The 24,426-nt window shown below is 59.0% G+C and overlaps 1 protein-coding gene across 4 annotated transcripts; it reads right to left on the bottom strand.

Annotated features, from left to right (window-relative positions):
- Positions 1–1,336: 1,336 nt before the first annotated feature.
- On the bottom strand, positions 1,337–19,472 carry TMEM150A (transmembrane protein 150A). Of its 4 annotated transcripts, XM_039526803.1 has the most exons (9): positions 19,379–19,462; positions 17,822–18,009; positions 17,100–17,303; positions 12,780–12,827; positions 12,090–12,176; positions 9,904–9,971; positions 3,270–3,397; positions 2,633–2,810; positions 1,337–1,694 (listed from the first exon to the last, which is right to left on the bottom strand). In XM_039526803.1, the coding sequence occupies exons 3-9, from the start codon at positions 17,162–17,164 to the stop codon at positions 1,453–1,455; spliced, it is 816 nt and encodes a 271-aa protein (XP_039382737.1). In that variant the 5' UTR covers positions 17,165–17,303; positions 17,822–18,009; positions 19,379–19,462; the 3' UTR covers positions 1,337–1,452. The 4 variants fall into 4 exon arrangements, with proteins under 4 accessions (XP_039382737.1, XP_039382739.1, XP_039382740.1 ...); XM_039526805.1 differs by lacking the exon at positions 17,822–18,009 and having other exon boundaries at positions 19,379–19,472; XM_039526806.1 differs by lacking the exons at positions 17,822–18,009; positions 19,379–19,462 and adding an exon at positions 18,890–18,909.
- Between the last annotated feature and the right edge of the window lie 4,954 nt (positions 19,473–24,426).

The following is a 24,426-nucleotide window of genomic DNA, read 5'->3' as shown; positions in this document are numbered from 1 at the left end:
GGCAATCGCAGGCCAGGCTGGGGCAGGCCCTCCCTGCTGTTCAGAGGGAGATCACAGCATGTTGCTGGTGCCAGGAGGGGGGTGGTGGTGGGGTGTCCCCTGAAGTGAATGGGGCTCCTCCTTTGCTGATCAGCCCCAGTGGTCCCTGCTCCCTACCAGCACCGGGCTCAGAACAGCTGGGGCTGGGAGGGCCAGGGGATTAGGGCTGTTTCCCCATAATCTGTGTTTAAGGGGGCTGCTGGTTTGACACCCCTCCCCAGTTATGGGGAGCTGGAGCCCAGCTGGGCCCAGGGGACCCTCTCTTGGATTCAGCTCCCCCCCACCCCCCTTGTCCCTGGTATGGCCCAGGACACTCTGCTCACCCCCAGGCAGGAGCACCCAGCTGGGGGCATTGGGAGAATCCTGGCCTCCAGTGGGGTTATGCTCCCCAGCAATGGAAGCCCAGCTGAGGGAGGCAGAGAGGGCATAGCCATAAAGGATGAAAAGCTGGTGGGTGCCCCCCGCTCTGGCCCAGCTCAGTAACCAGCCAGCTGTAGCAGACCACCCCCCTCCCCACTTACACAAGGAGAGGGCTTGCTCCTGAGGCATGTGGGGCAGCTCCCATGGCCTGCAGGGGATAGCCACCTGCCACAGGGGCCCCAACGTGTCATGAGCAAGGGGGGAACCGGGCCCTGGCTGGCCGTTCCCAAGGCTGGCCCAGTGGGCAGCACAGCCCTGCCAACTCCAGGCAGGTAAACAGGGCTCCTCCGCAGGGAGATTCTCCAGTGACCAGGCAGCACACCCTGCTCCATACAAGTCTCTTTATACACCTTAGAGATATAAAAAGTACTAAAAATACCAATCCAGTTTACCCAAAGAAACCGGCTCAGAAGGATGGGGAGCGAGGCTCTTTGCCCCCTGCCACGTCATCCCCCATCCCACTGCCAAGACCTCCCCCAGGACGGGGAGAGGAAGGAGAGGGGTTAATGGGTGGGGGAGAAAAGACCCTCCCTCCAAAGATCAGACACCATCGGACAGCCCTGTGCGCCCCCCCCACTTTGCGGTGGGGTTACCCCAAATCCTTCCTGAATGGGGTAGGAGCTTGAGCAAGGGAACATGTGCAGAGGGCTCCCGCCCAGGAGAGGCTGCCCCGAGGGGGGTAGGAAAGCCCCCAGCAGAGCAGCATGAGCAGTCGCGCCCTGCAGCCAGCTCCGGTCTCCTTTCCCTGAGCAGCCGCTGCCGGCAGGGGTCTGATCTGCAGAAGGGGTGAGGGCCTGCGGGAGCCAGCCCAGGTAGGAGAAGGCTGGTGGCCCCACTCCAGGGCGCCCTTTGGCCATTGATGCAGCAGCTAGGCTGGCCAGCAGGGAGGGCTGCTGGGCTCAGCCCTGCTGTGGGGGGCAGCCCCAATACTGTGTTTTCTTTAAAAAATGTTTTTTGGTACAAAATCAAAGGGGGGGGGAGGGGAGCCCCTGCTCAGATCATGGCGATGCTCTCAGGGGTGCAGTTGAGGTGGGTGGAGGTGCTGCTGCCACCGGGCGACTTGCAGCCCCGGCTGCTGGCCCGCTGCAGCGCTGTCACCAGAGTGTCGGTGGAGACAGCCCCAAAGTCGTAGGCGAAGGTGCCGTAGAAGACCAGCATGTCGATGACGAAGACCCACTCACAGATGGCCGCCAGGTGCTGCAGCAGGTGGCTCTCATGGATGAAGAAGACACCGCCTAGGGGCTGGCTAAGGAAAGGCACCCACTGGGTGTGGCCTCAGCAGAGGGTGGAGTCACAGAGACCCCACTCCCCACCCTGCACACTGACTTGGAGTCCTGTGCGCCTCCCCTCCCCTTCCAGCCATGGGGGGAAGGGGCACCAGCTTCCCTCCTTCCCCTCCCCCTGGGGACTGACTGCAGGCACCGCCCTCATCCCCCCCACTGCAGGGGGAGGGGAGGCATGCCAGAAGCCCCCTGGGCCAGCTCACACCTGGCATGACCCTTATGAGCCTTCCCTGCCCCACACCTGGCGAGCTCACTCTTTCCCCCCCCCCAGCCTGACTGCAGGAGGTGCCCATGGGAAGGGTGATGTGGCTCTAGCCCCAGGCAAATGGGTATCTTTAACCCTGTGCTGCCTGCAGGGTGGCACGACAGCCCCTGAGCACTAGTGCTAGAATCTGTGGGTACAGGTGAGGCCTGGGGCAGGGGACCCTGCCATGTATCAGTACAGCAGGAGAGGGCCAGCCCCTGGCATGCTGGGGGCACCCTGGCACCAGGGAGGTCAGCCAGGCAGAGCTGTAGAGGGCACCATATGCCCCAGCCCTTCCCAGTGTCTGTGCTAGGCCACCCCGTTTGGGGCGCAGAGAGGGGCTGCCAGTTCATAGCCCCTTCAGCAGCAGATGTGGCCCCAGGTGATGCCCCTACCCTGCAGCAGGGAGAGCCTGATGTTCTGCTCCAGCCCTGGGAACTACCCTGCTCTCTGAGGCCACGGGGGGGACATCAGGCCCAGGGATCAAACCTGGGGCCGCTGTGTTAGCTCAGACCAGCGGCAGGCTCCCTGGGGCGGCCTGCAGGACACAGCCCCGCGGTTACCTAGGTGATGTTCATGGATGTTGAGTGGGGGTTAGTGCCCCGTGCCTGCTGGGTGGCGAGGGAACCTGCAGCCGGAAGGATACTGAGGACGAGGGCGATTAAGGCCACGCCGGTGAGCGAGACGCGGAGATGTGCCATCCAGCCGTCCAGGGCGCTGACGGCAGTGTGGTAGGTGAGGATGCACTGGAGGCAGACGAAGAGCAGCCCGGCCGGGAAGGCGATGCCCGCTCCGATGTAGTGCAGGGACTTGGCGTTGTCCACCTGGGGCACAGGGAGGGACAGCAGTGAGCCTGGGCCATTCCTGCCCCTCAGGCCCCCACCTTCCCCCCTCCCAGTTCAGCCTGGCTGGTCTCACACCATGGGGGACCTGCACAACCCCCCCATCCCAGGCTTGCTTCTTCTGCACCCCAGTAACTCCTCCCATGCTGTGCTGCTTCCCTATCACCCCGTATGCCCCAGACATGCCCCACTCCACAGCTGCCAAGCCCTCTTCTCACCCAGCCCTTCTGGTCTGGGGAGCTAGTATCTGCCCCCTCCTTCCCCCATGGCCAGACAGGCAGCAGCGTCCCCCCAGCAAAGGGACATCACAGCCAGCTTAGGGGACGGGGGACAGGGGGCACGTGGCACCCATGGGAGGAGAGGCTGAGGGTGCCAGGGCAGGAGAAGAGCCTGGCCCCTGACGGGTGCTGGCCCAAGCAGGGCGGCTCCTGCCCAGCCCACCTGGAAGTTGCCAACCACGACGAGGCCGGCGGCGTTGGTGCAGCCTGCGACAAGCGCCGTCGTGTTGACCCAGGAGCGGTGGCTCTGCTCAATCAGCTGCCCGTAGCGCAGGAAGCAGATCAGCACCACTGCCGAGAGACAGGCTGTTAGCAGGGCTTGGGGGGCTACCTCCTCCCACACCCAGAGGACCCCAGCCACACCAGGAGCCATGGGGCGCCCCCCCTCCAGGACTCCAGCTGCATGGCTGGGCCGTGGCTCTGACATGATGTGTGTGGGGCTAGATCAGCTCCACCTTGTAGCCAGCTGGGGGAGGTGCCCCCAAGCCAGCTGTGCTCACAAACCCAGCCACAGCAACGAGCCCTCACAGACCAGAGGGCCATTAACACCACTGGAACGAGGCACCTGGGGATCGCTCCTGGGACACTGTACCCCCTATTCTTCAGAGCGAGGATCATTCTGGCCCAATTCTGATTGATCATATACCAGATAAGGCATGTGGGGGGTCATTGGAAAGGTTCTGCTTTACTGAATATGATTATCCTACTTGTGTGCATGGATCATTTCTGTATCTGAAGTGCGGGATATTGACACTGTATCTGTATTACAAATGTGTTTACACTTGGGGAATGCCTACTAGGGCAGTGGTTTTCAAACTTTTTTTTCTGGGCACCCAGTTAAGGAAAATTGTTGATGCCCGTGACCCAACAGAGCTGGGGATGAGGGGTTTAGAGTGTGGGAGGGGCTCAGGGCTAGGGCAAGGGGTTGGGCTGCAAATGGCCCTGGGCTGGGGGTGCAGGCTCTGGGGTGGGGCCATGGATGAGGGGTTTGGGGTGCAGGAAGGGGCTCCAGGTTGGGGGGGGGCTCAGGGCTGGACAGGCGATTGGGGCACAGGGCTACCTTGGGCAGCGTCAGGTCAATGGTGCAGCAGGGGTGCTAAGGCAGGCTTCCTGCCTGTCCTGGCACTGTGGACCACGCTGCACCTTGGAAGCGGCCAGCAGCAGGTCCAGCTCCTAGGCAGAGGTGCACAAGCGGCTCCATACAGCTCTCACCCACAGGCACCACCTCCCCCCCAGCTCCCATTGGCCGGGAGTGCAGAGCCGGTGCTTGGGGTGGGGGCAGCAGGCAAAGCCCTGTGGCTCCCCCCAACCTAGGAGCTGGACCTGCTACTGGCCGCTTCCGGGGCACAGCTCGCTGTCAGAACAGATAGGGACTAGCCTGTCTTAGCTAAGCAGCACCACTGACGGGACTTTTAACAGTACTGGGTCGCGACCTGCAGTTTGAATCATTAAGGAGCACAATAGGCCTTAGAAGGCGCTTATTCCCCACCTGAGGGTCTTCCTGAGAATGCTACAAATGGCCTCTGAGCAATGGCTGCTGCGGCACTACAGGGATAGGTCACCTGGTGCTGGACTCCATCTTGGAATACCAGTGTTTTCCCACTGAAAGGCATGGGAACCAAGCTTGGGGACAAAGGGTTCCCACCATATGCAAAAGCTATTTAAGGCAGGGGAGTGACATCATCAGGGTTCTTCACTGACTTCCCCCAAGAGACTCTTGGAAACACCCGAGGAACAAAGACTGAACTGGGGGAAGTGCTGAACACAGGCTAGAGGGGCTTTTAAGTTGTATGCAAGTGCAGCTGGCCCCTTAAGAATCTCTGCGGCCTGCTTGAACCTGGGGTGAGAAGTTGCTACTCCTATCCAGTCTCTTTAGTAGATTAAGCTTAGTTTGCATGTTTTGTTTGTTTGCTAGGTCATGTGCTTTGATCTGTTTGCTATCTTTTGTAGTTAATAAACTTGTTTTTGCTTTATCTAAAACCAGTGTGGGGGAGTCCTAACTTGGGGCAGAAAGCTGTTGCATATCCTTCTCTGCACTAAGGGAGGAGGCGATTTCATGAGCTTACACTGTACAGGTCTCTATGCCATGCAAGATGGTATAATTTGGGGTTTACACTCTTGAGGGGGGGTGTACTTGAGCAGCTGGGCAGTTCCTTAGCTGTAGTCTCCCCCTGCAGAGCTGATCACAGCATATGTATGAACATAAGAGCAGCCAGACTGGGTCAGACCAAATGTCCATCTAGCCCAGTGTCCTGGCTTCTGACTGTGGCCTATGCCAGGTGCCCCATGCCAGGTGCCCCAGAGGGAATGAACAGAACAGGGAATCAAGTGATCCATCCCATCGCCCATTCCCAGCTTCTGGTAAACAGAGGGTAGGGCCACCATCCCTGCCCATCTTGGCTAATAGCCATTGATGGACCCAGGGGCGGCTCTACAAATGTGGCCGCCCCAAGCAATCATGCCCGGGAGGCGCCCCCGAGCCGCGGGAGGCTCAGCTGGACCTCCCGCAGCTGCGGGCGGTTCGCTGGTCCGGCGGCTCCGGTTGAGCTGCCGCAGTCATGCCTGCAGGAGGTCCAGCCGAGCTGCGGGACCAGCGAGCCGTCCGCAGTCATGCCTGCGGCAGGTCCGGTCGTCCCGGGGCTCCGGTGGACCTCCCGCAGGCATGACTGCGGCAGGTCCACCGGCGCAGCCTGCCGCCCCCCTGGGAAAGGGCCGCCCCAGGCGGGTGCTTGCCCCGCTGGGCTCTAGAGCCGCCCCTGGATGGACCTATCCTCCATTAACTTATCTAGTTCTTTTTTGAACCTTGTTATAGTCTTGGGCTTGACAACATCCTCTGGCAAGGAGTTCCACAGGTTGACTCTGCGCTGTGTGAAAAAAATACTTCCTTTCATTTGTTTTAAACCTGATGCCTATTTTCATTTGGTGACCCCTAGTTCTTGTGTTATGAGTAAATAACACGTTCTTATTTACTTTCTCCACACCAGTCATGATTTTATAGATCTCTATCATATCCCCCCACCCCTTAGCCATCTCTTTTCCAAGCTGAAAAGTCCCAGTCTTATTAATCTCTCCTCATACAGAAGCCGTTCCATACCCCTAATAATTTTTGTTGCCCTTTTCTGAACCTTTTCCAATTCCAATATATCTTCTTTGAGATGGGGCAACCTGCACACAGTATTTAAGATGTGAGTGTACCATGGATTTATACAGAGGCAATATGATATTTTCTGTCTTATTATCTGTCCCTCTCTTAATGATTCCCAACATTGTTAGCTTTTCTGACTGCCGCTGCACATTGAGTGATGTTTTCAGAGAACTATCTGCAATGATTCCAACATGGGTGGTGGGTAACCCCCTGGCTTGGGGAGGCTAGCCCCCCCAGCCCTGCCCCTTCTGTGCCCACCAGAACCCAGCCCCCACTCGGAGCACCATGCCGCTGGGCCCGACCCCTAGCCGGCACACCCCCGTGCCTGTGAAGGCACCTCCCGGCAGAGCTGCTGGCCCCAGCACTGGGTGGGCAGACAGCTCAGCTGGGGTGGACCCGGGCCCAAGCCTGCCTGCCGCAGGGAACAGCAGGCGGGGGGGCATGAGGGTGGAGCATGGGCTGGGGACATCAGGCTGTTTGGGAAGGCAACACCTTCCCATGCCTCCGATGCCCGCCACCCATGGACTCCAAGATCTCTTTCTTGAGTGGTAACAGCTAATTTAGACCCCATCATTTTATATGTATAGTTGGGATTATGTTTTCCAATGTCCCTTACTTTGGATTTATCAACATTGAATTTCATCTGCCATTTTGTTGCCCAGTCACCCAGTTTTGCAAGATTCTGTAGTAGCTCTTCACAGTCTGCTTTGGACTTAACAATCTTGAGTAGTTCTGTATCATCTGCAAATTTCACCACTTCACTGTTTACCCCCTTTTCCAGATGTTCAGCAGCTGGGTGTGTACCTACCTGTATGTTTCCTGGAGCCTGGGAGAGGGCTTCACAGGCTGGTCACAGCAGTACTAGGTAAAGGGAGCCCAGGCTGGTGGGTCAGGGGTACCCCAGTTCCGGGTGGCACCTGTGACGTTATGAGTCTGATCTAATATCTCCTTGAAAGATGACAGGGCCAGAAAGAGGTAATTAACTCACCGACTGACTTGACCTATGGGTGAACCTTAAGAACTGGTTAGGAAGATCTGTAAATGAATAGAGCTTTGAAATGCAAGTCTGCATTGTTAGAGATCAAGGGTAGATGTTTGTTCAGGGCTTGTGAGATAAGCAAACAAGTCTTGTCTATCACTATAGGTTTGATTCAAAGATCAAAAAAGGAATATTAACATATAGGAAGATACTTGAGTGAAATAGTATTATTGTCTATGTGTCTCTTTGAAGGTTGTGGTAACCTGTATCTGAACTGTTTAATGGATAAATTACCCTGTACTAATTGCCAGGTTGTTTGGGAGAAGGAGTTAAGCCTATTGTTTTCTCAGGCCGAAAGGCTGCTGGAAATGTATAAGCAGCCTGGGACATGATCCTACTTGATCTCAGATCTGCTTTGGGTTTCCAGAGGGGGAAACCTTAAACCATAAGGATTGAGATCCCCAGTCACTGACTGGAGTCACCCTGAATACGGACATTGGACTATAACCTCGGGACTATTTCTAAAAGGATTTTTAGCAACTACAAGCTCATCTCTAATATGTATCTAAACCTCAAGAACTGAATTCAAGTCTGTCTGTATATTGATCTTTTAACCAACACACTCTCTCTTTTAATGAATTTTAGCTTAGTTAATAAGAATTGGCTAATAGTGTGTATTTTGGGTAAGATCTAAGTTGTAATTGGACCTGGGTATGCGGCTGATCCTTGGGGATTGGAAGAACCTTTTCTTTTATATGATAAGATTTTTAGGCATCATCATCATATCTGACATGCGTGTCTGGACAGAGGCCTGAGGCTGGGCACTTTAAGGGAAATGCGTGGTTTAGACTTTTAAGTAACCAGTGAGGTACTACAGAAGCTGTTTTGTGCTACCTTGATAAATCTAAGTATTGGAATACCCACCAGCTTCTGGGGTTGGTCTGCCCCATTTTGTTTGCAGTTCACCCTAACTGAGTGACCTCAGTTGGCTCCTACAGGCAGCCCTGTCACAGCACCCCACGGGGAACCCATCATACCCCCATTGTGTGTATTGATAGTGACTGACGGGGAAACCCCCCACCCTCCCCCAATGGAAGGCCCCTAGAACTCAAGGGGCTGCCTGAGCACTGGAGCCTGTGGCAAGGGCATGCAGGGAGCCCCTGGAAAGCCTGCAGATGTTGATTGTGCCAGGGGAAGCTGTTCAGTCCCTTGCTATCTCATCTCAGTCTGGAGGGGGTCTATTAAATCAACTGCTTATTTTCACCCCCACCAGCTCGCTAGTGTGCAACCTACATGGAGTGTCCCCCGCAGTGACTGGGGAGCTGGGTTCACACCTCGGGGGGTGACAAACCAGAGGGAAAATGTCTGGTAGTTAAGAACTTGGGGGAGGCCAGGGGAACCTGCAGGGCAGTTGGGGTCACCATGAAAGGCATAGCCAAGCCCATGGAAGCCAGGGTAAGACCTTTACACTTATGGGCTGGCTAAGGGGGTGAGGGCTCTGAGCCACAGCAGCTCCTGAGGCCACAGGATTGGCAGTGACAGACCCACTCCCTGGGCCAGGGGATCCTGTGACGAAGTGGAGGGGGGGGTGGTTCTTTTTTTCCAATGGTTTTCATGCAGAGAGAGTGGGATTCAGTGTCCCCAGGTGTTACTGGTTTAACGAGGTGAGGGGAGAGGGAGTTTTTTGTTACAGAGGGCCAGCAATGGAACTTGGCACCCCAGCCAATGGCCTGGAGAATGGAGACCCCAGTGACTGGTGACGGGGAGGCCCAGCTCAGGAGTCACAGCCGGTTCTGGCCATTGGGAGGACAATGGGCTGTAAAGAGAGGACCCTGGTGAGGCAATGGGCTGTAAAGAGAGGACCCTGGTGAGGCAATGGGCTGTAAAGAGAGGCAAGGAGGCCCAGGCGACCCTGTTTACCTGGAAAGAGGACAATGGACAGAGGCGGGGCCTGGGGCCAGTGATCTCAGATGCCTGGCTGGGAAGCAGGGGGGCGGGGGTGGCTCTGGGCTGGAGAGGGGGAGCGTTAGGGCCCACCTGGATGCAGGGGGACTGGGATGTGCTGTGCTGAGGGAGGCCAGGCCTGAGGCCCTGAGAGTTTCCTGTGCTGTGTTAAGACGCTCAATAAACCCTCCTGTGTTACGCTGGCTAAGAGTCACTCCGGTCTAGAGAACAGGGTTCCATTATTCCCTCTGGGGGTGGAGGCCCCGGGGGTCCAGAGCGAGTGGACTCCCTGAGGGGGCCCACGGCGAGAGACAGACGTGCTAAGGCTCAGAGTGGGCATGACCTGTGAGTCCATGACAACGTCCTCAGCATATCCCACAAGCATAACATTTTAAAACAGTTTACAGCACTTCTGTTGCAAAGAAAACCTTCCAACCACCACTGAGCCACCCTGGGCAGGGAGCAGCCTGCTCTGTGCCCCGGTGGGGATCTGCTGCCTGCCCAGAGTGGAGGTTGGGCCCCAGTCCAATGCAGAGGCAGCGCTGGGGACAGAACAGCACAGGGTCCCCTCTACAGTGCCACATCAGCAAATGCAGCCCCAGATCCGTCCCCACAGCAGGGAGGCTGAGCCTGGTGCAGGCTACATGGCCAGCAGGCCAAGGCTGTCGCAGGAGAGGGGCCCTCAGCACAGAACGGCTCCTCAGCAGGCCAGGCGGGGTGGACACTTACCCATGAAAGCCCCGATGTTCCCAATAAGGCTGAAGAGGCAGCTCTCAGGGGGATACGTGCCACACTTACTGCAGAGCAAGGAGAAAGCAGTCAGCAAAGCCAGGATATGATCAGAGCAGCACACGCCTTCCCCGGTGGGCATGGAAAGGGGGTGGGTGTGACCCCCATCCAGCACCCCTCTGGGTTGGTCACCTCCCTGGCTCCTGGCAGCTGTGCCCTCGCATGCCTCTTGGGCATGGTGACACCTTGGCACCCCAATATTCACCACTGTCATGTAATTATTCTGTTTTGCACAAAGTGTGCCTTGTGAGGGATCTAAGTCTTGATCTGCTCAACAGTAATCTCTCGTTGGACTGTACGTGCTACCGGCGTATGTGAAGTTTGGCTATGTATGGGCTACAGAAACATGTTGTGAGGTTGAAAACACCCACAAGCAGCCTTTCAGCTACAACAGTAAAAAGGCCAAACAATGTTAATGGCTTATGAGGAAATGCACAAGCACCAGGATTACCCCAGGAACTGCGTGCAACAGAAACCTCTCCGAGATAGCACTGCACAATGGGAAGTGTCTGACCCAGGTCACAGCAAACGAGCTTTCCAGCAAGTGGGGGGAAGATCTAAAAGAGGGGCAATGACAACCTGAGGGGGCCTCACTCTCCTGACAACACCACACCTGGAAACACCTGACGAATAAAGACTGAACAGGGAAGAAGTGATGGTCCCAGGCTAAGGGAGTTTTAGCCTGTGTATGAAAACCTGGGAAAGCCAAGGCAGCTTGTGCCTTAAGAATCTGCCAGCCTGTTTATCACTCAGGGTGAGAATTTGCTAGGATAATTCATATCCTAGCTATCTAGTGCGTCAAGCTCGGCTTGTGGTTTGGTTTATTTGCTAGGTAACCTGCTTTGATCTGTTTGCGATCACTTACAATCACTTAATTACAGAAAGATAGATTTTAATACACTTCTTTTAAGTTTTAATCTAAACCAGTGTGCATTTGACCAAGGTGCCTGGGGAAAATCTCAGCTTGGTTACCACAAGTGTGCATGGTCCTCTTCACACTGAGGGAGCAGCGGACCAGGTATTAAACCCATATACCAGCCAGATTTGAGCAGGGCAGGATGGTACTGCTCTGGGGGCCTAGGCTGAGACGCTGGTGGTTAGAGAGCCTGCATGTGACTGCACCTGTGTGAATGCTGGTGAAAGGGCAGGCTTGGAGGGCTTTGCAGCTTGTCACAGCAGCCCAGTGTGAGCGGGAGCCCAGGCTGGTGGGTCAGAGGCTCAGTGGTACCCCAGCCCCAGGTGGCACCCTGGGGGGGAACCTGTCACACATGGCACATATTGCGCCAGGCCCTGGGCGCCCTCCCCCCCCCCCCCAAGTTGTACTGCTCCCCTATCCCGCTCCTTGACTCTCCTGCAACCATGCCACACATGCTGCATGTGACTTGGGATGATGCAATGCCACAGCTCAGTTGGAGCAGCGCCAGGGTTTTTGCTGCCCTAGGCGGCAGCGCTCTTCCTGAGTATTCGGTGGCGGGGGTCCTTCCGCTCCGCATCTTCGGGGCACTTCGGCGGCAGGTCCCAGAGCGAGTGAAGGACCCGCCACTGAATTTCTGCCGAAGACCCAGAGTGGAAGGACCCCCCCGCCCCCAAATTTCCACCAAGGGTGCCAAAATGCCACCCCCCCCAAATGCTGCCGCCCTAGGCGACCGCCTAGGCTTGCCTAGTGGAAGCGCCGGCCCTGCAGCTCAGGGGTGAGCTGGTTTGCACGTCTGCCCCCAGCAGGGTGGGATCAGGCCTGTGGGTGCCCACCTGGGCCCCCCGGCTGTGGGTTGAGTGGCCCACAGCACCATCTCCCTGTTGCACACAGGCAGCTTGGCCATGGCTCATTCCATCACATGCTGCCAGAGGGCTCTGGGTGCCTGGCACTTCCAGAGAGCCCAGCAAACAGCCACCACAGCACCCCACCCCCAGCCTGAGTGATACATGGAGGGGGGGAAGCGGGTGGCAAGAGGAGCCTGACAGCGAGGCTGGGGCTGCCCTGGGGGGAGGGAGCTGTGACGCTCTCTCACTTAGGGCAGAGAGTGCAGCTCCTCTGGCCTCATGTAAGCTCCTTGGGGTGGGATACAGCCCCTAGCGTGATGGGCCCCAGGTACCACTCACACCAACCCCACCCCCTTCAGCCTCACCTGATCAGAGGCACATCTTCCAAGGTGCAGCAGCTTTTGGGGTAGCCATGCTTGGCAGGGCTGGAAGAGCATGACTCGTTGTAGGACCTGAAACCAATTGGTAAGTGGGGGGAGGGGGATGAAAGGGGCCAGAACAGCACGGGGGGGGAAGGGGGAGTTAGGAACAGACATAGGGGGCAGGAGCAACTGACCTCTGCCCTACTGCTTCCCAGAGCAGTGGTATAGTCCATATTACCCACCCCTGGGCACGGTGCCCTCCATACACAGGGGAGACCATAGGGGCTCCTCTCCCTGTCCTGGGGGCCTGGAGACATGGCCCCACCTCCTCCAGGCTGCCCAGAAGCCCTGGCACCCTCCCCTGGCAGCACAGAGGGACTGCTTCCCCCACCATAGGTCTTTCTAACATGGCTGCCGCCAGGCCCCACACACTAGGCAGGCAGGGGAAGGTTACAGCCAGGCAGCTGGTGCTCTGGACTTTCCTGGGCACCCCCTGTTCCCCCCATCCCAGGGGCAGCACTCCGGATCCAGGCCAAGGAGCTGGACTGGAGCAGGGGGGCTAGCCCCAGAGCCTGACCATACTGGTTACAGATTAGGTACTACAATTGGCCAGGGCAAGGAAGGAAGCGGGTGGGGCCACGGCATCTGGCAGGGGCTGCATGCGCACTGCCAGCCATGGGGGCTGCTGCTCACCAGTTCTCGACGGGGCACACGTGGTGGTTCATCACTGCCATGGCGTACCTGCGAGGAGCAGAGCCAGGGTCACCACTCCTGAACTAGTGAGGGAAATTAATGCACCTACCCAGCCTCCTGCCTCATAGGAGCTGGAGCAGGGGAGCCCAACTTAAGAACCCCTTGAGAGGCATCCAGTGTCCATAGCCGAGCCCTGGGTAATGGTGCCCTGAAGAGCCTGGGGGTGGTGGTGGTGCTGGGAATGGACACAGCACTGGGAAGGCCAGCTCACTGGGGCTGAGACCTGGCAGTGTGATCCACACCCACTACCCATAGGAAGCCCCTCACCCAGCCCACCTGGGGGTATATGACACAGGCCCTGCCCATTGGGCCACGCAGGCCAAATATCCAGCTACCTCTGCCCCCTAGCACCACCACTCTCACCCCTGCAAACCCCTCGAGGGACACAAGCCAGTGCCCTGCCCAGCCCAGGGAGTCGCTCAGCTCACGCTGTGCTGGGGGAACCAAACGGCTCCATTCTTTGGTGCTTGTTGCAGCGCCTGCAGCCAGGGGCTCCGTAGCCAACACCGCATGCAGGGCTCTGCTCTGAAGAGCGACCGGCCACGGCACTGCGGGGGCTCAGTCTGTGTCCCCCAAGTAAGTCTCCATCAAGCAGCCTTGGGTCACAGGCACAGAGACAAATTTTTCCTAACCTCTGCAAATGCTGGGATCTTCCCTCACTGGCTTCTGCCCTGCGTGGTGACGGGGTGCACAGAGGTCTCCGAACGGCTCGGCCCCTCGCTGCCTGATGCTGCCCAGGGAGCAGCCCCTGCCATGGGTGGTATCTCCGCAGGGTTACGGGAGTTACTGGGGGGGCACTGGGCTCAGCAGGACCACCCCCCCCCAAATCCTCCCTTCGGGGAGCAGAACAGCACTAGAACAGGGATTGGGATCTGCTTGGCTTTGCAGCACACCCGATACCAGGGCACGTGCCCCAGGACGTTTCAGAGCACGGCCATGCGTGAGCTGGGGCAGAGGGGAAGTGGAAGCATTGTGAGTCGGCTTCCCCTGCCGCTCCCAGGCGTCACCTTCGGAAAGACCAAGTGGGGGGGTTGGAAAGTTACAAGCAATTTGAGAGGCCCCCAACTTTCCCCATAGACCCCCTTCCCCCAGCAGCACGACAGCTCAGATGAACCTGGTATCTGGGCCACTGGTGGAGCGATGCAAACTCAGCCCAGGGAGCCGAGCCAAACAGCAGCCAGGGCAACATGAAGGAATGTGCCCTTCATCCCGCCATGCTTTCAACAGCCGCCTTCGGTGCCAGCGCAGGGACAAGCCATTCTCCCTGGGCTCCAGCCAGTCACCACAGGGCCTGTGCCAAGAACATCCACACTCACAGCCCAGATCCTGCCCCCCCAACCCCAGGGCAGAACCGCCTTGGGGGAAGAGATCAGCTCCCCGGTGCAGAAGGGTGGAACAGCCTGTTTGTTGCCCCGGGTGAGGGGGTACTGCCCCAGCTGCCCATCACGCTAGAGCAAATAGCACCGTGGTGGTGGCAGGGAGGGGCTGCTCCTGGGGTCTGGGGGCACCAGCTCAGAGCTGTGATCCAGGCTGGCAGGCCAGTGGGCATATGGGCCAGGAGCTATTCTGTGGGGGGCAGATTTGGGGCAGTTTGAAGGCACAGCAATGCCACTGCCATGACTCCTTGTGGAGCCTGGACTCCTGCACTGGCAAGGCTGGGGCACTACGGTTTGATAGCCTGGCTCAAGAGATCATGAGAGAGGCCTGGGAGCTGGCAGGGGAGGGGCAGCAGAGCTCCTGGCCTGCGACCCCTTCCCCACTCCGTCACTACCCCCACCCCTCCCTGAGCAGGGCGCGTGCAGCGCTGCAGGGGTGAAGGGCTGAGTCTTGTGTCCATGCTGCTCGAGGCAGCCAGGCCCAGCTCATTCCCGGCGCATGCAGAGGCCTGCGCTCCTTGCCCAGGACCCTGTATGGTCAGAGGTCACCTGACAGGCAAAGTCAGGGGCAAACTGCTCTGAGGAACCTCCAGCCGCCTTTGGCCCCTCCCCCACCGGGTGCAGAGCTGCCCCCAGCACAGCCCCCTCCCCAATACCTCCTTATACTGGGGGAGCAGATGGGGTTGACTTTGACGGCCTGGCCTGACACCGCACCTGCCAGCACCCCCGGGCTGAGGGCCTGCCTCTGCCCTGCTCTCACCAGGCCCTGCTTCCCATCCGGGTCCTGAGTCCTCACCTCCAGTTACAGCCAGTTCAGCAGCTGGTGCTGAGTCCTGGCAGCCCCCCCCGCGCCCCTCTGAGCTTCTGCCACTCCAGACTGGGCCAAACTGGCCAGGGGCAGCTCGAGACATTTTGCCGCCCCAAGCATGGCGTCATGCTATGGGGGGTGCTGTGCCAGTGGACCACCGAAGCGACGGGACCAGCGGACCCTCCGCAGGCATGCCGCCGAAGGCTGCCTGCCTGCCACCCTCCCGGAGACTGGCAGAGTGCCCCCTGCGGCATGCCGCCCCAAGCACGCGCTTGGCGTGCTGGGGCCTGGAGCTGCCCCTGAAACTGGCACAGCCTCCCCACTGGCTCTGGGAGAGCATGTGTGTGTCGGGGGTGGAGGGGCTTTCATCAATCCCAGGAGCAGCTGGGAGTGAGATACAGGGGGCTCTGAGCTACCTTCTGTGTAACTGCACAAGCCCCCGGTTGCCATCTATAATGAGTTCCCACCTCCCTGCCTTTAACCAAGCTGTCACTTCACTGCTGAAGTCCCAGGCCAGGGCTGGAGCCATCAGCAACAACTGCTGGCTACTCTAAGCACCCAGCATGTTCAAGAGCCTCCCAGGGGCAGGGATGGGGTCCCGGAAGGCCAGCCAGCCTGCCCCAGCGGGCTCTGTGGAGACCTCATGGGGCAGGGGGCCCTGCAGGTGAGGCAGCAGCTGGATCCAGGGGATTACGCCTAGGTTAGCACTCTGCATCTGAATTCCCATCCGTTTCATGGGCAGCTTTGCAAGTCCACTCCCCTCAATCCTGCCCCCTAGCACCGGCAGCCCCCAGGGGCTCCCCTCCTGCAGAGGGGCACTCAGCCCAACATGGTTTGGGGTGACCCTGGCTCTGCCCATGTGGATAAGGACAAGGGTCCCCCCAGTGGCTGGAGCCTGGTACTGCAGGGTGAGTTCCGGACACACCGGGGCTCTCTCAGAGATGAGGACAAGGGCAGCCATTGTCAAGGCAGCCGTGCTGAGGACTGTGGGAGACACGCCAGCCCCATCTTGGTGAGGATTAGGAGAGGGACCCCACCCAGCTCCACTAGCATCTAGGTCTGCCTGAAAACACACTGACCGGTAGCTCCCCATCACTGGGAGGGGGTGGGTAAGTGCCAGAAGGCTGTACCCACGGGAGCACTGAACTGCGCCCCTTAGGAGGGGCCATCAGTGGACCCTTTGCTGCCCTGGGTTGAAACACAGCCCTCGAGCTGCTCAACCTGCAGGCAGGAAGTCCCGTTCTGGGCTCGTAAGGCCAGTCCTGAAGCCAGACTCAGCAGATACCACGGGTCAGACACAAGAATGCTGAGCCCTGTAGTGACCACCATTTACCAGGTGCAAAGGGGATCCAGTTAACCCTCCCCCCAGGCTCCCGTGTCAGACACAGGCCAAGGGGCTACAGCAAGGGGAACGCACTGACATGTAAGTGGCAGGATGTTGGCCAGGCCCACAAGTAACTATGGCTCCCAGCTCATGGAGCCTGGCAACTGAGGATTCACCACATTGCCTATGCCAGTTTGATGCCCTGATCACAGAGGGGCAGGGCTCAGAAAGGACCCAGAAGTACCCCCAGCACTGGAATAGTGGTATCTGCACCTCCCAAAGTAAATGCACCCAATCCCACCCCACCTTTCTATTTTCCCCACCCCATCACAAAGCAAACCTCAGTGCTCACTCCGTGACCCCCACCAACACCCCAAACAGCGGCCACCCTGGAGCCTGAGCTGGGCTGGGGACACACCAAAGAGCCACCAAACAGTTACACCAGGAGGGGGCAGAACTGGAGTGAACCCAAGACTCAAGTAAAACATGGTGGCAACAATCAGTTCATAGCATAGGAGGCTACTAAAGGGAGGGGCTGTTAGCCCACAGAGAGGCAGGAACCTGCCCTTCACTGGATTCAAAGTCACTTGGTTTTGGGCTTAGACTGTCAAAGGAAGCAGCCCATGGACTAGCCACCCAATCTCATGGCTATTGGAGCACCCCATTCGTTAGCCAGCTCCCAGCCCCTGTTGGTTAGCCCAGCCCAACCCTCCCCACATCACTACACAAACCAGAGCAAAGTGGCTGCTTACACGATCCATATCCCGGTGATGGAGAAGGTGGACAGGCTAATGGGGAGGATGATCCAGGCTGTCATTAGTGAGTCCAGATACGGAACATGTGTGTGTGGGGGGGGGGACTTGGAGATGAGGTGGGAAAGGAAGGGAGAAGGGGGGGACAGGTGGGCACCAGCTACAACCCAAGGCCTCCACTCGGAACCATCAGAAGGCACCTGCCTGGAAGAGAGAGAGAGAGAGAGAGGGGTGCTGATGTCAACCAACAGCAGCCAGACCTACTGTTACACAGTGGGGGGGGGGGGAGGGTCACCACTACCTTGGTGCCCCTCAGGTTCAGGGGCAGCTCCAGGCCCCAGCACGCCAAGCACATGCTTGGGACGGCAAGCCACTGGGGGCGCTCTGCCGGTCGCCGTGAGGGCGGCAGGCAGGCTGCCTTCAGCGGCACGCTTCCGGAGGATCCACTGGTCGCGCAGGGGACTTCGGCGGACCTCCCGCAGGGGAGCCTCTGAAGGCAGCCTGCCTGCCGTGATTGGGGCAGCAAAATGCTTAGAGCCGGCCCTGCTCAGGTTGGGACCGTTTTCCTCTTTAACAGCCACATCCCTTGGACAGCAGGTGTCCATCTTCCCACCCACCGACCCAGGAGTCCCCAGGCCCACCCCCGCCTCTAGCCAATGCACACACCACCTCTGCTCTCCCATCAAATCTCTGGTAGCACTACAAAGCCCTCCCCCGCTCACCCCTATCCTTTCAGCCAGGGCACAATGTGTGTCAATGCTGGGACACACGGCAAGCGTCACAGGATGGCAACAAGCAGTTCTTCCTGACCATGCTTCCATCGGGGCAGGGAGACCCTCTTGGGCATAGGGCAGTTGCAGATTCTTCCAGCCCAACCTTCCTCTGTGCGCTCCCCTGCTTCGTGCTACAGCTGCATTGCCACATTCTGATACAACACTCCCGCTCCCGCTGACACAGCCCCCCTGCCACTAAGCCACATCCCCACCTCAAAGCTACAGGTACTCCACACCCCCCTTCTCTTTCCAGATCCTTGTGCACTTCCAGCCAAGGAAGCAGGACATTCGTTTCTCCCTCATGCTGCTGGATTCAAAGCCAAGAGCCCAACGTAGCAGCCATCCCTGGCCCTGTTGCTTAGCACCCTCCCCATGCACTGGTCCAGGGGCTCAAGGACACGGACTTTCTGGCACTCACTCCCAGGGCCAGCTTTAGGAAGTGTGGGGCCCGATTCGGACAGTTTTGACAGGGCCCCGGCAGGGATGACTAAAAAAAAACATGTGGGGCTTGTACTCACCGGGTGGCGTTCCTAGTCTTCAGCGACGGGTCTTTCACTCGCTCCGGGTCTTCAGCGGTACCGAAGGACCTGCCACCGAAGTGCTGCCCAAGTCCTGGAGTGAGTGAAGGGCCCGCTGCCGAAGTGCTGCGGAAGACCTGGAGCGCCGCTGGGTGAGTAAAAAAATTAAAAAGGAGCCTCTAGCCAGGGAAGGGATTCTCAGCCACTTCCCCCCTCCCCGCGGCCCTGCCACTGGGCGCGGGGCCCTCTTAGGTGCAGGGCCCGATTCGGGGGAATTGGCCTAAAGCCGGCCCTGCTCGCTCCTCCCTTGCGTGGGACTTGGGCTGGCTACGCAGCCCTGGAGAACAAAGCTCTCCCCATAGCACGGGGGTGCAGAGACAAGGACTCTCCCCCCCACATCCCCCTGGCCTGGAGGGACCCCGCCTAGCAGTGAGACTGGAATTCAGCTTCCAGGGCCCAGCCCTTTCCGATCGGCTGCCACGAGGGGATGGCGATTTACCTGACGAGCCAGGTCCTGGCAGCCCCTGGGGCCACACACCCCAAGGCTTCGTGTCCCAGCCAAGTAGCAGGGTTACGGGCCGGGCTCGGGACAGGGGCAGCAACATTTCATTCATCCCGCACCTCTGGGCCGCCGCCAGCGCTGGATCCCCCCGGGTTTCCCGGCTCATTCCGGCAAAGCCGGCCCCGGCCCCCCGCTGCCGGGTTCCCGGGGCTGGTGCAGCAGGGACCCCGCAGAGCTGCCAGCGCTGGTGGGGGGGGGTCCCGACTTCTCCATCCAGGGGCGGGCAGCGCCCACGCCCACCCAGTGCCCCCGGAGCGAGGTCGGACAGAGGGGAGCCCCCACCGCACCGCCCCTGCTCGCGAGCTCACAAACCCGGGGGCAAGTGCGGGGGGGCCCGGGTGTGTGAAGGGACCCGGGTCTCTGGGGGGCAGATCCGGGGCGGGGCCAAGCGCGTTCCACCGATGGGGGGCTGGGGGTGTCTCTTACCCGCTCCCCGCCGCAGCCTCCCGTCCCGGCCCCACCGCGCCACGGCTGCCGGCTCCACACGGACCTTTACCAGGCCAGGCCGGCCCCGCCCCCGCTCAGCTGACCCGCGGCGCGCAAGGCCCGACGGGAGCTGTCGTTTCCGAGCCACCCCAACGCAGGACTACAACTCCCGCCATGCAGCGCGAAGCGACCGCAGCCGGGACGGGCCGAACGCCCGGCCACGCCCCCCTCACAATAGAAGGGAGGGGGGCTGGGGCGGAGCTCTATCGGACGGGGCGGGGCTTCTACGACGGACAGGGATCCCTGAGAAGGGGCGGGGTTTTACGTTTGAATCAGGCTGGACTGACCCATCTCTGAGATGGGGAGCGGGTCAAAGTTCCCCCTCCCTCAGGAATTCCTGTGTTGCAGGTTCGAGTCCTGTCCTCGGCACAGGTCAGGGGGGCACAATACTGGGGGTTCCCTGGTCAGGGCAAAGGGTCCTGCCACAGGTCCAAGTCCTGAATTAGGGGTCCCAGCTCGGGGTCCAAATCCTGGCTCTAGGCTGAGTCCAGGCCTTGTGGGGGTCTGAGCTCAGGAGCCTGGGCTGCAGCCAGTGGGGTTTGGGGAGCGTTTGTGTCCCACGTGGATTGAGGAAAAGGAGGAGCAGATATTACCACGGAGTGGGTGGGGGCTGCACAGGGCTGGTGCCCCCGGCCCCACCATGCACTCTGGGGTGCCCTGCTCACATTGTGCACCATCCTTAACATCCCACTGGCTGCTGGCTCCCCTCCGCCCCGATGGCTCCAACCATCCCCAGACAAACGGCCTGGCAGTGGATCAACCCAGAACACAGTTGCCAACTTTCCTGCAGTAAATAAGCACCTGGACTTTCACAATAAGCCCAAAATCAAGCTAGTCCCATCAAGACAAGGCCAAAACAAGCCAATCCCTAAGAACCCCAACACTCCATGTGACTAGATCCCCCCCGGTGTGCAGTCTGGGGCCTGCTGTGCACCCCTTTGCCCTGATTGCCCCCCCCCTTTCCCGGGAGCTAATAAAACAAAAGAAGCAACAAGCTACAAGCTCCAAACTAGCCAACAAGCAACTCACAAGCCAATTAAGCCAAAAACAAGCCCAATTTTTGTGTTTTTTCTGTAGGTTTGGCATGTCTAGCCAGAAGCTTTCCGCCTCCAGGAGAGGCTGGAAATGACCCACCCAACCTCAGTGCTGCCCCGTTCCACCAGCTCCGTGTGGGCGAGATCTTCTGGTCACGCTGGCAGTGACACCTCTCCCTGCCGAGTGCTGGGGTCAGGGGCCTTCCTCCATCCCGCCAGCCATGTAAACCAGATGATGAGGGAGTGGATCAGGCTCCTTTGCCCACCACACAATCCCTCTTCAAACACAATCCTATGGGTGCCAGGGGGGCACCGGTTGCTTTCGGGCCTTGCCTAGGTCTGGAGAAGCCTGCAGCCTGTGACTCACCCTCTCTGCCCTCCAGGACCCTGCCAGCGCTGACCCCATGCCTCCAAGCAGAGGTGGGTTAAGCTTTTGTGGGGCCCTGGACCAAAGCAAGTGGGGTCCCCTCCCCCACATTCTCCTGCCAGGGAAATGAGGTTGGGATGTGGGGGCTTGCCCTGCTCCCCAGCAGGAGCACTGGGTGGGCAGGCGGAGTTAGTCGGGGCATGGGGGTGCCCATTTTTTTGTCCCCCCCCAATTGGCCAGGGCTTATCTGCCACTGCCTCCAAGCCAGCAGCCACGACTGCATTGTCGGTTCCCCACATCACCCTTGGAGCCTCAACATCCCAGCCAGCGGGAAGGGGGCTAATCTCAGCTCTGGAGATACACCAGAGCCGAGCCTGGGAGATTATAAACAAGTCCCCTGGTTATTCCCAAAATCACTCCTACCCTGGTGGCCGCAGGCCCTGGGATGGGAGACCATGGATCTGACAGCCCAGGACCCATTCCCCACTGGCTGTAGGTTTCTGGGCTGCGCTGCTGCCAGGGTAGCGGGGTGAACAAGAGCTGCGAGGAGCAGGGCAGCTGGGTGGGGACGCTGCTGACAGCAGACTGGGTGCATATGGGGGGAGCGAAATGGGAATTCATCAGGTCCCAGCTCAAAGCAGCTCCAGGAGTCAGCGTGTTGGTGCGCTGGAGCAGAGGGGCTGGGACTCAGGGCTCTAACCCCATCGCTGCCAATGACTGTGTGACCTTCAACACACCACTTCCCCACTCTGTGCCTCAGTTTCCCCAGCTGTAGCCTGGAGGAGAGGACACTGCCCTGTGCAGCTAAGTCACTCCTGCATGCAGTGGCTGGGGATCCCTGGCTGGCAGGCGCTGCAGATTCCCAGCAGTGGGTGTCATGCTCTGCCCTACACTCAGATCCCCTCACCCTTGGGTTCGAATCTGGCCCATGCTGCCCATTGGGTGGCTGCTGTGTGAAGGGAGTCTGAGGGGACTCGGTGCAGGTCATAGCAGGGCAGGTGTCACCCCTCCTTGCTAGTCCCAGCAGGAAGGCCATTGGCTGAATCCCCTCCTCTCCCTAGAGTGCATCCCACCGAGCAGGGCTGAGAGGGGCTGCCTAGAGGGGGGGTCACTCCCCCTGGACCCGAGCTGTGGCTAGAGGCCTTGTGGCTCCAGGGCTGTGAAACAGGAGAGTGCTTCTCATGGGTAAGAGAGCCCAGGACAACTGAGTCCTTCCCCCAGGTTGCCACGTGCCTGCAGACACAGGGGATATCGGGCAAATAACCCATCTCCAAACCCATCTGAGACAACCCATGGCTGCTCTGGGATGACTGGCACCAGAATAAGCCCGGCTCCCCTGGGGCCCAGTCAGTTACGCACCGTGTGCTCAGCAGTGGTCTAGAGCCCTGGATTCACCATAGCATTTGGGGGCAGCGACGGGCACAGACTTGTTACAAACCTCGGCTGACAAGCTCGTTCGGTGGACATGGTTGGATGCCACGTTCCATGGCCTGGCCATGGCCCTGGGACACCCTGGCCCCCTTGGAGCTGCTGCTGATGCCAAGGGGAGCTGAACAGAGATAGGGGGAGAATGTGGCCTGCAGTTAGCAACTCTCACGGTTATTCTTAGGCCCTTCTTGTCGCATCCAGCATGGCCTGATGGGAGTCTCTGCTTCCCTGGAGGCCAGCCCTGCCCTATCTTTCTCCCCCGCTCCCTTGGCACAGTGCATCTTTCCGGTTCTTTCTGTCAGCTGTTGCCACCCGGGACTCCCCCCCCCCCCTTCAGCTGCTTGAAGGATCTGCAATGGGACACCGAACACAAACATTGAAAGTGCCATCAACCGGCTTTGGAGTCAACACTGGGCTCAGTGTAGTGTTCGCAGCTCTCCGAGCCCCTGCTTCAGGCTCTCTGCAGACTCAGGCAGGCAATGCTATCTCACAGGGCACATTTTCAGGGGTTTCTTCACTACCCCGCTGGCTAGACATTCCCTTTGCGGTTCAAACGAAGACTGAGATGCCGCAGGATCTGAACATGCCACGCAGGCCGCAGAAATACATCCAGCGGGCGGGGTCTGGCTCGGACACTGCGGCTGTAAACTCTGAATGGTAAACAGACACCCGAAGACCACCATTCTGTGTGAAACCAGTGTGCCTCCCAGAGCTCCCACCACCCCGCAGACCCCCATCACTGCAAGAACATGACAGAAGGACAAGTTTTTGGCCATGCAACTGTTGCGTGCAAATGGCTGCATGGTCCAATCCCATTGCAGGAAAGGTGACTATTCTCTTCCCTTTAATTTCAGGAAAGCCATGTGGCGAGTGGTTAGACCACGGGTTTGCTGGGTGACCCTTGGGCTTTCCCTTCCTGTTCCTCAGTTTCCTCATTGGTAAAATGGGGACAGCCATGGTGCCCATTGCAAGTGTAGCTAGACACGAGCAGGGTCTGAAAGTGACCCAGGCACAGAAAGGTTTGCGGGATTGTCTGAGTATCTGGATTGTGGCAGTGCCTGGGATGCCACACAATGAAAAGGCAGCCCTCGGCCCGTGATTTGTTTCAGTTTAGTGAAACCAGTGTCGCCCCTGTGAGGACACACTGATCGCACGTCAGCTTGAACCAGTTCCCAATCCACTGAAGTTAAACTGCTAGAACCTGGTTAATAATAAAATATAGTAATTGGAGATACACCAATCTCCTAGAACTGGAAGGGACCTTGAAAGGTCATTGAGTCCAGCCCCCTGCCTTCACTAGCAGGACCAATTTTTGCCCCAGATCCCTAAGTGGCCCCATCAAGGGCTGAACTCACAACCCTGGGTTTAGCAGGCCAATACTCAAACCACTGAGCTATCCCTCCCACCCTGGTTCAAACAGAGATGTGCACATAGGAGGGTTTCGCTCCATTTAAAGGGAACAACTCTCCATGCAGGCCCATCTCAGGCTCATGTAAGTTCTGGGCTCGGCGAAAACCGATCACTGCCCCCCACACCCGACGTACTAGAGAAGCGGATGAGTCGCCCTGCCCCAGAGAAGGCCCTAGTGGGAATTATACTCTCCCTCAGGCGGCCCCACCTCTCTGCCCTGGGGGGGAGGTGTCCGATGGGTGTAGGAGTGAGTGCAAGGGGCGAGCTGTCCTACAAGGGGGGGCCTAGGGGAGAGGCGACCTAACAGCAGCGGGGACTGGGCAGCACAAGAACTGCCTCCTGCTCAGTGCTCAGGACAGGGAAGCCGGACTCCTGGGTTCCGTTCCCAGCTCTGCTGCTGCCCGGCTGCCTGAGTTGGCCCGAGTAATTTCCGCTCGTTGCGCCTCACTTTCCGCACCAAATCAGGGGGCGGGACAGCAGCCGAAGTGCCTCTCCAGATCCCAGGGGGAAGGAAGAGCTGCTGGCGTGTGCAGCGCTCGCCGGGCCCATGGCAGCAGTCGGATGAAATCACACGCCAGGGGTCAGCATTGCGTAGCGGCAAGGGCACCAGGCTGGCGCTCAGGGGAGCAGGGCCCATTCCTAGCTCTGCTGGGTGAGCTGGGCCAGGCTGATAAGACTCATCCATTTCAGGCTAGAACACCCCCAGGGCGCGGCCCCAGCGATCCCCATCCAGGCAGGGGTCGCACAGG

This window comes from Mauremys reevesii, linkage group 2 (genome assembly GCF_016161935.1).
Source record: "Mauremys reevesii isolate NIE-2019 linkage group 2, ASM1616193v1, whole genome shotgun sequence".
NCBI lineage: Eukaryota > Metazoa > Chordata > Testudines > Geoemydidae > Mauremys > Mauremys reevesii.
The sequence above is the reverse complement of the archived record's forward strand: the minus strand, read 5'-3'. Positions and strand labels throughout refer to the sequence as shown.